Source organism: Prionailurus viverrinus, chromosome E3 (genome assembly GCF_022837055.1).
Source record: "Prionailurus viverrinus isolate Anna chromosome E3, UM_Priviv_1.0, whole genome shotgun sequence".
In the NCBI taxonomy this organism is placed as follows: Eukaryota; Metazoa; Chordata; class Mammalia; order Carnivora; family Felidae; genus Prionailurus; species Prionailurus viverrinus.
The window spans coordinates 23,622,068-23,634,439 of record NC_062576.1 but is presented as its reverse complement, the minus strand read 5'-3'; the positions used below and the strand labels follow the sequence as shown (position 1 = coordinate 23,634,439).

General features: G+C 45.5%; 1 protein-coding gene across 4 annotated transcripts in view; it reads left to right on the top strand.

The window, feature by feature from the left end:
- The window catches only part of SCNN1G (sodium channel epithelial 1 subunit gamma), a 44,195-nt gene that overhangs the window by 28,256 nt on the left and 3,567 nt on the right, over positions 1–12,372 (top strand). For all 4 annotated transcript variants that reach the window (XM_047839528.1, XM_047839527.1, XM_047839529.1 and 1 more), the window contains 3 exons: positions 1,588–1,751; positions 9,759–9,857; positions 11,579–11,696. In XM_047839528.1, the coding sequence (XP_047695484.1) occupies positions 1,588–1,751; positions 9,759–9,857; positions 11,579–11,696 (381 nt within the window). The remainder of the gene's footprint in view (positions 1–1,587; positions 1,752–9,758; positions 9,858–11,578; positions 11,697–12,372) is intronic.

Below are 12,372 nucleotides of genomic sequence, written 5' to 3'. Positions count from 1 at the left end.
GGATTAGAAGGGGAATACAATTCAGCCTTTAACACACATGAAACACACAATAAATGCTGGTTGTGTGTTATCATTACTACTATTGGTACCATTACTACTCCCACCACCACCAATAGAACCGTTATGACCTCCGGTACTATTACCACTGCTCTTACTACAGTGACTTTTGTAGTGAAGGCAGGAAACAGATGGGCCTGGCAAAGTCCTAAGCGAACGGAACATGAGTTGATATACAAATATGCTCCCACAAAGAAAGGCAGGAGAACCTCATATGGACTCCCAGCCTTTGCTACTGTGTAGTCTGTACTCTTACCAAGTCTGCAAGAAACCATAATCCAGGGCACGTACTTCAGTGGAAAGAAGGAGTCTGGGACCTGGGAGCAAAGAGCTGCAGAGTCCAGGCTCTGCTGCGCATATGCTGTGTGACCTTGAGCAAATCCTTGCCTGCTCTGGGCTTCCATTCCTTTATTTACAAATGGAAGAAGTCAGAATGAACTCTCCAAGTTTTCTTCCGTCAATCCATACAGGCCACGAGCTCATTTGCTCTTTCACCAAACATTTATTGAGTGCCTGCTGTATGCCACGTTCTCTTCCACGTGTCAGAGACACTAGGGTGAACAGATGCCCACTCTGCTTCCAGGGAGCTTGAATGATAGTGGGGAGAGACAGACAATAAATGAATGAACAAGCGCATGGACATTATCTGATTATAAATCCTAATGAGGACTATGAGAAAAATAAAGTAGTGAAGGGTAAGGGGGTGCTGGGGTCAGGATGGGGGTTTTATTTCAAATAAGGGGCCAGAAAGGCATCCATGGGAAAAGTTAGTTAGGGGTGAGAAGATCCTTACCATATTAAGGTCCACAGAAGAGCATTCGGGCGCTATCAAGTACAAAAACCCTGCGAAGGAAATGAATTTGATGTGCTCTAGAAACAGAAAGAAGTCCAGTGTACTTGGAGCTTCTTGAGAGAGCAGAGAGGGGGCTGAGGAGGGAAACACAGGCAGGGCTGCATCATCATAGACATGACAGCCACAGTCAAGTTTACAGATTTTATTCTATGGCATTTCCTGTGTATCCAGTGAGATGTCACTGAAGGGTTTCGGGCAAGGGAGTGATCTGATTTACAATTTTAAAAGATCCCTCTGGCTGCTGGGTACAGAACTGCCTGCCGGGGTAGGAGGTGAAGTATGGAGAGGAGTTAGGCCAGGGATCAGACACCATTAGTGCTTTTCTCTAAGGGCTTAAGCAGCCACAGCACTGCATGTCTGTTTGGGTGCTCTGCCAAACCCCTCATCTCAAAGGACCATGTCGAGATGCATGTTTTTGGACCCAGGAGTAGTTCCTTTATTGCTCAGCAGAACTGCAGCAGTGACACTGTTTTGAGGGTACACAGCAGTGAGCAAGTCAGGCACCACCACCCCCACCTCTCTTCTCCATGAAGCTTCCAGTCTAGCCCTGTACACCTTTCACTTTGTTGGAAATACCTGCATTTTGGTTTTGAGACTCCCAAAGCAGCGGGAGAGGTAGGCTACCACCAGGTAATGTTGAACTAGCCTTTGACCACAGCAGCCTCTTCTCCTCTCAGGGCTGCAGGTGATCTTGTACATCAACGAAGAGGAGTACAATCCCTTCCTGGTGTCCTCCACTGGGGCTAAGGTGATTGTGCATCGGCAGGATGAATACCCCTTCATTGAGGACATAGGAACAGAGATCGAGACGGCAATGGCCACCTCCATAGGCATGCATCTGGTAAGAGAACATTCTGATTTCTATAGGGGAGTCGAGGAGAACAGACTTCTTTTTTTTTTCCCCAAAGAAAACCAATAAGGTGCGGCTTGTGGACCAGCATGTTGGTTTCAAGAGAAAGCAAAGTCTTGATTTTCTAACAGTTCCTGCAAAGATCATTCCAGTAGTTAATACTATAGGCTATCTTTGTATCTTCTATATTGATGAAAAAGGACACAGGATGCCATTTTTGGAAAGAGTTGAAGGAACCTTCCTTATTGCAAAAACAGACACTAGCATTTGTTTACAAGAACTGTGTTGGAAGCAAAGCATCAGACACTAACTATGTTTGTCACTAATATAAATAGAGCAGATTAACACCTTTCTTTCTGGGCCACTTAAAGGTCTATGAGGCATGTAAACCACTCCTTAAGGACTAATGGGAAGTCACTGGGCCATCAAAGCTCTATTTAGCCAATATTTAGCCATCAATTTCACTTTATTTACCAAGAACCCCCTTCTTCCTCAAGTCTTTGACACTCTCTGACCTCACTGGCTGCCAAGAACACTCATACCTGTCAACAGAAACACATCTGGGCTGCAGACTCCAATGCCCAAGTCAACCATGCCCAATGGGAGCAGAAGGGCAAGGCAAGGAGTGTGCGCCAATGCCTGCAGCCACTCCACTACTTATGCAGTTTTCTTGTTTGCAGGGCTGGGGTCTTGTTATGCCAGTAAACTCTCCACCTTTTGTCTCCATTCCTCGTAAACCTGTCCTCCAGAGCCGTGGTTACCAAACCTGACTGATCAACAGACTCAGATCCACTGATTCAGAATCTCTGGGAGATGAGCCCAAGATCTGTGTGTTTACCAAACTCCAGTGATTATTCCAAGAGGCAGCAAACTCAGGAACCTCAGCTTTAGAAAGTTGAGTAGTTCATCATGAGAGGAGAAGCGAAGTGTGTCTTCCTAAGCGAGAGTGAAGCTAGAATGACAAAAGCTTTAGCACAGCCATAAATGATGGCTTTGTCCTGGGTTATAAAGTGACATAGTGAGCACTGGGGCTTGTATATCCATCCATTACTTGTCCATTCAGCAGGCTATTTTCTGCATGCCATTATGTGCTGGACACAGGGACCACATCAGAGTGGAAGACGTGGTCGTTATCCTGTTAGAGCTTAGAGTCCAGCAGAGAGGACCAATAACAGAAAAAAATTGGAAAAGTGATTAATTGTAATCATCAGTACTAACAAGGAGAAATGCAGGATGCATGAGAACATATCAGGGAGATGGCTGACCTAAAGCTTTTTTTTAATGAGGGAAATGGGGAGTTCCAGGGGTGATTTCTTGAGAAAGCAATATTTAAGCTGAGACAGCTAAGATTATGAACTGGCATGGTGATATTCCAGATGAAATCTGTGGCTTCAGTGTCCCATCAAAGGGACAATCCTGGGGGAAAAAAAAACAAAAAACAAAAAACCATCAGGATGGTTTCCTGGAACCTGAGTGCTCTCAGGAGCCATGTTGTTTAGGGGCTTTGTTCCAATGTGAGAAGTTTGTTTCAACATGAGAAGTGTTGAGTACCAACTCAGACTGTGTGAATACTGATTGTCTCTCCCCTACCCCCCAAATAATCTTGAGCGCAATCTATGACACTGTGGCTTGAAAAGACTTTAGGGTATCCCTTAAGGGTCTGGGTCATTGATTCCTCTATTTACTGGGATTGCAAAACCCCCTAATCAGAATAGTTGACATTTTCATCTAATATTTCCCATGCTTATCTGCATCCTGAATAAGGACTTGGGATTTGCAGTACATCCTATCCATTAACACATGTTTATTAACTATCCTTTTGCCCCCTTCTTCCCTTCTGCCCCTCACAGTGTCTGCAGACTTGGAGGAGAGGATTGAGAGCTTGAAAAAGTACAAGAACTAAGGAATTCTGCCCTCTGATTTTCTTTACATATATAGTAACATATAAATATATATATATTCTTTTTTAAGTTTATTTGAGTATTATTTTAAGTATTTTGAGAGAAAGAGAGCACAAGCAGGGGAGGGGTAGAGAGAGAGGGAGGGAGAGAGAATCCCAAGTGGGCTCCACACTGTCAGCGCAGAGCCTGATAAGAGGCTTGAACTCACAAACCATACAGGGCTTGAACTCATAAACCATGACCTGAGCTGAAATCAAGAGTTGGACGCTTAACCAACTGAGCCACCAGGCACCCCTGCCCTCTGATTTTCTTCTGTGAGCTTAGAAATACCCACCAACTTGTTAAACAAATGTTTTCTTTAACAATGGTGGGTAAACAAAGACATGGGTGGGTTTTCTGCTACACCTAATTTGAGATGTATAAAATCAAAGCCACAGAGCAAGGTCAGTCAGCTCTCTTGCTGATTTATGAGCATTTGGAACAACAAAAAGTGATCTTAGGGATTATTAAGAGGTCAGCAGGGGGTCACTAAGAATAAGTCCAAACAAACTAGACTTCCTTCCTTTCTTATTTGTTTGTTTATTTTGTTGGATAGGCATGTTAAGCTGGTAGACTCAGTCAGTTGGTTAGGCAGTTGGTTAAAAATGTTTCCTCCATTCATTGAAGGGCTGTGTGTCCAAAGTACTGGAAATTCAGAAGTGAATACAACAGAGTATCTACCTTCAAAATATCTTACCTTTAAGACAACACAGCTCTGCAATACAGTTCCCAGCTCCGTAGGAAAAGAGACATTCTCTGTCTTGTTACCAGACCCAGTTCTTAGAACATAGATACTCAGTAAATAATGTTGGGTAGAGGGGCACCTGGGTGGCTCAGGCAGTTAAGCGTCCGACTTTGGCTCAGGTCGTGATCTCACGGTTCATGGGTTCAAGCTCCACATCGGGCTCTATGTTGAGAGCTCAGAGCCTGGAGCCTGCTTCGGATTCTGTGTCTCCCTCTCTGTCTGCCCCTCGCCTGCTCACACTCTCTCTCTCTCTCTCTCTCCCAAAAATAAATAAAGATTTAAAAAATTTTTAAAAAAATGTTGGGTGGATAGATGTATGGATGGATGGATGTACAGATGAATGGGAGCCCAGACAGCAGCTGTTGGTTAAAGTTTCCTAGCTGATGGATTCTTGAAGGACAAATGTCAGGGAAATAGTTTCTGGAAGGGCTAGCCACGGGGCGCCTGGGTGGCGCAGTCGGTTAGGCGTCCGACTTCAGCCAGGTCACGATCTCGCGGTCCGTGAGTTCGAGCCCCGCGTCAGGCTCTGGGCTGATGGCTCAGAGCCTGGAGCCTGTTTCCGATTCTGTGTCTCCCTCTCTCTCTGCCCCTCCCCCGTTCATGCTCTGTCTCTCTCTGTCCCAAAAATAAATAAACGTTGGAAGGGCTAGCCCAAACAAAAGGCAAAGCAATTGCAAAGGGATCACAGGAAGGATTTTAAGCTGAGTAGTGAAACTTTTTGAGAAGTCTCTTTGGCTAAAGTGTAATCGAGATGAAGTAATCAAGATACCGGAAGCAGCACATTTACAATAATTCCAGAAAGAAATGATGAGGACCTTAGCTGAAGCAATGGCTGTGGGGATGAGCATAAGTGAATAGATTTGAGATACTAAAGCATGGAAGCAACAGGGCTTGACAACCAAGGTCAGTGAGGAAAGGACAGGGGAAAGTTAGATTGATATTTAGGTTTTGGCTTAGGCAGTGGGGTGGTTGGAGGTGCCAGGCTCAGAATTAGGGAATACAAGAGGGATAAGCTTGTGGGGAAGATGACCACTTCGGTTTGGGATATACCCAAGTTGCTGTGCCTCTGGGAAATCAAGGTGAAAATGTCCACAGATGCTATGAGCCTGGAGCTCAGGAGAAAAACTGAGGTGAGGGGTGGGGTGGGCATCTAGCATAATTCCATCCTGGGAAATAAATGCCATCACGAAGACCTAACAAAATGTAAATGTTTAAGGGCTGAGCAGAACAAAACTGGAGAAATAGAGGCAGACGATGAGGAACAGAAGCCAGAAAGAACTGGTGTCAGATAAATCAAAGAAGAGAGTTTCAAGGAACGTGTGAGCCAAAGCACCAAATACAGTTGAGAGGTCAATCAAGATAAAGGGCAAAAGGTGCTCTCTGGGTTTGGCAACCAAGAGATCACGGGCATTCTTTGCCAGAGCAGTTTTCAGCGGAAGGAGTGGAACAGAAACCAGAGCACAATGAGCTGGATCATGAATGGGAGATGAGGAAGTGGGCAAGGGTAGACAACTCACCTGGGGTGGTGTGGAGCTAGGTCCTGGAGAGAGGGGAGACTTCACTGTCATTGCAAACCCTACTGTGCATTTTTATCTTAAAACACATGCACATTTCTTTTCACAAGCATATGTGTAACAGGGATTAAGTGCCAGGCTTTGCTAAGAGCCTGGGTGGCTCAGTCAGGTAAGCGTCTGACTCTTGATTTCAGCTCAGGTCATGATCTCACGGTTTGTGACTTTAAGCCCTGCATCAGACTCTGGGCTGACATTTTGGAGGCTGTTTGGGATTCTCAATCTCTCCCTCTCTCTCTGCCCCTACCCCCACTTTGCACTTTGGTTGCATAATCTCCATGTCTCAGTTACCTCATCTGTGAAATGGGGATGATAATAATACTGTTACTTTATAGGCCGGTGAGAATTCAGCAAGTTGATTCATGTGAAACACTTGAAACAGTGCTTCGTATGTAAGAAGTGCTCTAAAAATGTCAGCTATTACTGTACTTTTTTTTTTTTTTTTAAGAAAAGAGATATGAAGTGAAGGGAAAATAAGTTTGGAGCAAAAAGAGAAGTTAGAAAGTTTTTTCTTGTCTTTAGTGACACTTTCCTCCTTTATGAGATGTTGATCTCTTCCATCTATATAGAAAGAGTAGTAGTTATTTGCCACTTGTGTTGGAAATATCTTTCCTGGTTTGTGCTTGCCTTTTAGTTTTCTTTATCTACTGTTTCATATGCAAACACATCAAATGTTTAGATATTCAAAATCTTTGTTTTCTTCTTTAGTCATTATGTTTATTGAGGATTTTCCCTCCCTGAGATCAAATACTGAGTTACCTTCTAGTTATTTTATTATTTCATTTGATACTTTAACCCACTAGAATGTTTTTTCTGCAGGATGTAAAGTAGAGATAGAATTCACTGCTTCCTCCAAAGAGATAACAGTAGCCCTAACTTCATATATTGAGTAATTATTTTTTCTCAATTGATTAAAAGTATAAACTTTGCCATACACAAATAAATTTTAGAATATATTACAGTGTAAAAACAGAACAAAAGCAAAAAGAAAGTTAAACCACCCTTAATTCCATCTAGGGTATCATACTGCCACCTGGGCTATTCTGTGGCACAGTTCATACCTTTAAAGAGGTGAGCTGAGGACTCCTCTGAAGATGCCCACCCCTCCCCCCCCCCCAGGCTTCTATGAAGGAAGCAGATAAGATCTGGTTTGATAAAAATGGGCCCTGTTGCCCACACATATACTCACATACACTTAATCACGCCTACATATACCCATGCATGCACGCAATACACACATCTCGACCTGTATACATGTATGCACTGACATGTGTGCCTACTCACACTTGTATACACAAAGCTTGCATTCACATACATATCTACCCATTTTCATTTTTGTGTCTCTAGAGGTTAGGGACAGATCAGTTCTGAAAAGCTGATGGTGGAGGGGAGAGAGAAAGGGAGGGAGGGAGAGGGAGGGAGAGCAAGAGAGCAAAAGAGTGAGCACTGGAGTGCTGGCCCCATCTGCCCTACCTCCCTACTCCCCCACCCCCCTGTTGCTTTAGGAAGCAATCTAAATAACCCAGGGGCTCTGAGTTCAATAAGCATCATTACAGAGTACAAGGACTCTGAGGACTCAAAAGCATGAAAATTCAAAAGACAATTTCTCTCAATCAGCTTTCTGGAAGTGACCCATGGGCTGGTCCTCAAAGTAAAAGGAGCCCCATCCACTTTTATTATTTTTTATTTTTTTAATGTTTATTTACTTTCGAGACAGAGAAAGAGCATAAGTGGTGGTGGGGGGGTGGGAGGGAGACACAGAATCTGAAGCAGGCTCCAGTCTCCGTGCTGACCTGTCAGCACAGAGCCCGGCTCGAACTCAGGAGTGGTGAGGTCATGACCTGATACCATATCAGATGCTCAACCAACTGAGCCACCCGGGTGCCCTTTTACTTATTTAAAAAAAATTTTTTTAATGTGAGCCCCAGCCACTTTTGCCAGCTGCTCATAGCTTACTCAAGTAGACAGATCCTGTCACCTAGATGCTGGGGTCTTGTACTCAACCCCCCCAACTCCCCAGGCAGGTAGAGCCTATAGCTGCCACGCTGAGCTCTGTGGACAGCTCAGCGTGACCCAGGGGCTTGAAGAAACATCTGCCCAGGAAGCCTGCTACTTCCAGAAGTTCAGGGGGTTGGCATGGAGTTAAGCTGCCCTCAAGGGAAGCCACTGTCAGCATCTCTGTACCCCAGGGCCCAGCCAGCCCTGGCATGTTCTAGAGGCTCTGGATCTGTTAGCCACCCAGCTATTTGGAGGAATGAAGTACGTCTGTTTATTCTGTACTGACACGGAAAGAGGCCCACACTTTATCGTTAGTGAGAAGGAGAGATTGCAGGGCAAAGAGAATGTGTGAGTGCATGTCTGCCTGTCCGCCTGTCTGTATATCTGAGATTAGCTCTGCTCCTCTCCTAGGGAAGAGAGGAGACCAGCCTGTTACTTTCCCCTTTGCTTCTGTTGTTTAAATGTTTTAAAATGTGTACTGTTAATTGCCCTTGAGGTACCTGTAGCTAATTGAGGGAGAGTAATGGTCAGCAAGCAGATGGATTACAATACAAACAAAGAGATGACAGCCACTTGAGATGTCTGTTTTCTACCTGTGTCAGACTTCTTGATTCTTCCCTCCTCCACCCCCCAGTTATCTTTCTGTCTGGCCACTCTTAAAAGAAAAAAGATTTCTTTTACCCTCTCACAAATCTGCCATCCATTTCCCCTTTTCTCCCACTCCCAGAAAACAAACAGACAAACAGACAAGGAACCTGGCTATAAGCTGGTCACAATTTATATTTAATTATCATTTCCCCTTGGGAGTGACATTATCCTTTTTTTGTTTTTTAATTGGCTTGTCTGGATTGTTTATTTGCAGTGACAAATATTAAGCTAGAGCCAAACTTAGTACACCACAAGAAAACATAATTTAATAAGGTATTTGAGCTGTGAGTTACAATTCTCTTACCTCCTTGGACCATGGTATCATTCTACTCTCTTGGGCATTCCTTGGCCCTCTCTAAGAAACTCAATTCTTTCAAGTCAACTTCTGGGACCAGAAGACAAGAGGGTAGGAAATGGGTCTTTCACTGGGAGGAGAATCCCATGTAGCACACAGTCACTGCTTGTCTTTTTTTTTTTTTTTTTTTTTTTTTTTGCCCTGTTCCTCCTGCCCACTCCCTGGATTCTCCATTGGCTTACTACCATTTTGAAAACCAAATCCAGATTTCCCAGCATGGCATAGGAGGCTGCCATGATTTGGCCTTGGCCTTTCTCTGGTTTCACCTTTCTTGTGCTACATTCCAGCCACCCTGGCCCTGTCCCCCCTAAGCCTTCGCTGCTTCTTCTGCCTTAACCCCGTCTCCCACTTCGTAGCAAATCCAGCTCTTTCTTGCCATTCCTTGTTGAGCCAACAGGTCCCTTTCTCAAAGACATCTTCCCCAATCACTCCTGGAAACACTGTACCCTTCCTCCCCAAGCCCTCCAATCTCCCTTCCCAGTTTCAATGATCACTAGCCACAATTATCCAAAGTTATGCATTTATTCCTTTTGACCATCTATCTACCCCACTAGGAAGTAAGCTCCATAAGAGCAGGGAGTGTGTCTACTTTTATCATTGTTGAGCCCACAGTGCCTAGAAAAGCACCAGGCACCTAGTGGGTGCTTAATAAATATTTACTAAATGAATGACTACATGCAAGCTCAGCCTGTCTGGGTCCTGGGGCAGGGTAGGGCTGAATGTGTGCTGTTGTGATTACAGACGGAGTCCTTCAAGCTGAGTGAACCCTACAGCCAGTGCACAGAGGACGGGAGTGACGTGCCGATCAGTAATATCTACAATGCTGCATACTCCCTCCAGGTACGGGCAGGAGAGGCCGCTCAGCCCTGGGCTGTGGCCTGGACATAGGAGACAGTTATATATAACCGGGTGTGTCTCAGACCAGGAACTGTAGTGATAATTCCTGGGGTTCATCCAAAGATCTCAAGAACAAACGATGCCAGCTGGTTCTAGTCCTCTTCAATCCATCTGTAACCAGAGCTGAACTGATTGCTTGAGGTTTGCCTGGAACACAATGTACAGATGAGACAGGCCTGCTTCCTAAATAGGCCTTGGCAAGTGAGGGGCAGGAGAGAAACAGTCTGGGAGAGGCACTGGCTGAGGAGTCAGGAGCCTAGCCTATGGGCCCACTCATGCCCTTCACTCGCTGATGCCCTTGGACAAGTAATGCCATCCTCAGCAATCACAAGGGGAGGTTGGATTGGATCAGGGGCTCCTAAATGGCAACCTCCAGGCCCCTTCCAGGCTGCACACCTAGTTTTTCCAGCCTGGATGGTGTTTAGAAGCCAGGGAATTTCATAAGAAAACCCAGATTTCCAGCTTCTCTTGAAAAACAAGAACTGGCCACTTTGGGCCCATATTCCTGAAATGTAAACAGTGGGTGGAGTGGCCCCGTTAAAGAAGGCATGTGTTTTCATTCCCCATGGTCCCCACCAGCCTCTAGTGTATTACTCGTATCAGCAGCTCCCATGAGCATTTGAGTTTTCAACCCTCTAGTGCGATCATCTGTTCTGCCTTCTTACATTCTGGAAGTCTGTAGTTCCTCTTCTACTGGGATGCTCAGAGTTCATGAAAATCAATCCAGTAGAATAAGAAGACCAGGTGCTCCTGAGCACCGGGTCCTCTAGCTTACATCAGAGCTGAGCTTAGAGGTGGTAAGGACGCTAAGTGGAAAGAGACTTTTAGTTGGAGAATGTCTGCTTATAGTAGAAATGCAGTCAAACTGAATGTAAGACAGGGAAAGGAAAGGAAAGGAAATGAAAGGAAAGGAAAGTTCAGCTCAGCTCATTGGAAAGACGCTCCTGGATAATATTTAGTGAGAGGCTACCATGTGCAAACACTTTACATATAGCCATCCATTCATTTCCTGCTCACAACAACCTCATGAAGTAGGTATTGTTTTACTTATCTCAACAGTGAAGAAACCAGAACATCAGAGAAGTTAAGGAACTTCCCTTACACAAGCAAGCATGCCTTATACACATAGCTGGGACATGCCTTATACACATAACCCTAACCCTAACCCTAACCCTTATACACATAGCTGGGACATGGCAAATGTGGGATTTGAGCTGAAGCAGCCTGCCTTCGGAGCCTTTGCCATGAGCTTTTATGCTATAAGCTTTGTGGATATTGCAGTAGCTTCTGATCCCCAAAGACCCCCAAACATGGAAGGACGGGACCCGAAAATAGAAAATTTGGGGACTGTGTTTCTCTGTTTCTCGGCATCCATTTCAATGTCCCCCACTCACGCGATTGGAAAGGGTCCATCCCCAGCCGCAGCCCCAGCTCACCCCGTTCACCCCATCTCAGTTCACCTGAATTCTCAATAACTGCCCTACCCTGGTCCCTTTGGAGTCAGGCCAGCCCTGGCCCAGTCCACTGTGTCACGAGGGGCACATTAATGCCGTCTGCCAAGGCTGTGGGAAGCTGACCCTCTGGATGAGGGATGCGTAGGGAGGGAGCTCTCTGGCATCCATGTGCAAGGAGATTAAAGAGAATCCCTGGGTTTCATTTTTCAGATCTGCCTTCACTCATGCTTCCAGACAAAGATGGTGGAGAAATGTGGGTGCGCCCAGTATAGCCAGCCGCTACCTCCAGCAGCCAACTACTGCAACTACCAGCAGCACCCCAACTGGAGTAAGTGAGACCCGCCCCCGGGGGGTGAAGTCAGCCCAGCCCCAGCACCAGCCTGTGCTTTGGCCTTTTGCGGGAAGGAGCCATCGGTAGAGAGATGTTAGGCAAAAGTTTTACTCCTGTCCCCAAGCCTGGCTTGAATTCAACTTTCCAGTTAGGACCAAATGCTGCACCCCAACCTGTGCTAAGATGTTGGCCACCTCTATCAACTCCAGGAGACGGGAACTATTGGTGGTACCTTTTCACAGAACAGATAACTGAGGCTCAGTATGGTTAAGCAACTTCTCCAAGGTCACACAGCCAGGGGGTAATGGAACTAGACTCAAAGCAAGGGCTGCTGACCCCCCCAACATATGCCCTTAACCTCCACAGTATTCTGTCTCTCAATATGACAAAGCAGCATTTGTTTCTAGAAAACCAGTGTTTGTAGAAAATGGGAGCAGAGGGGCACCTGGTTGGCTCTGTTGGTTAAGCGTCCGACTTCGGCTTAGGTTCATGGGTTCGAGACTCAGGTCAGGGTCTGTGCTGACAGCTCAGAGCCTGGAGCCTGCTTCGGATTCTCTGTCTCTGTCTCTTTGTCTCTCTCTCTCTCTCTCTGCACCTCCCCTGCTCACATTCTATCTCTCTTTCTCTCTCAAAAATAAACATTAAAAGAAATTTTAGAAAATGGGAGCAAAAT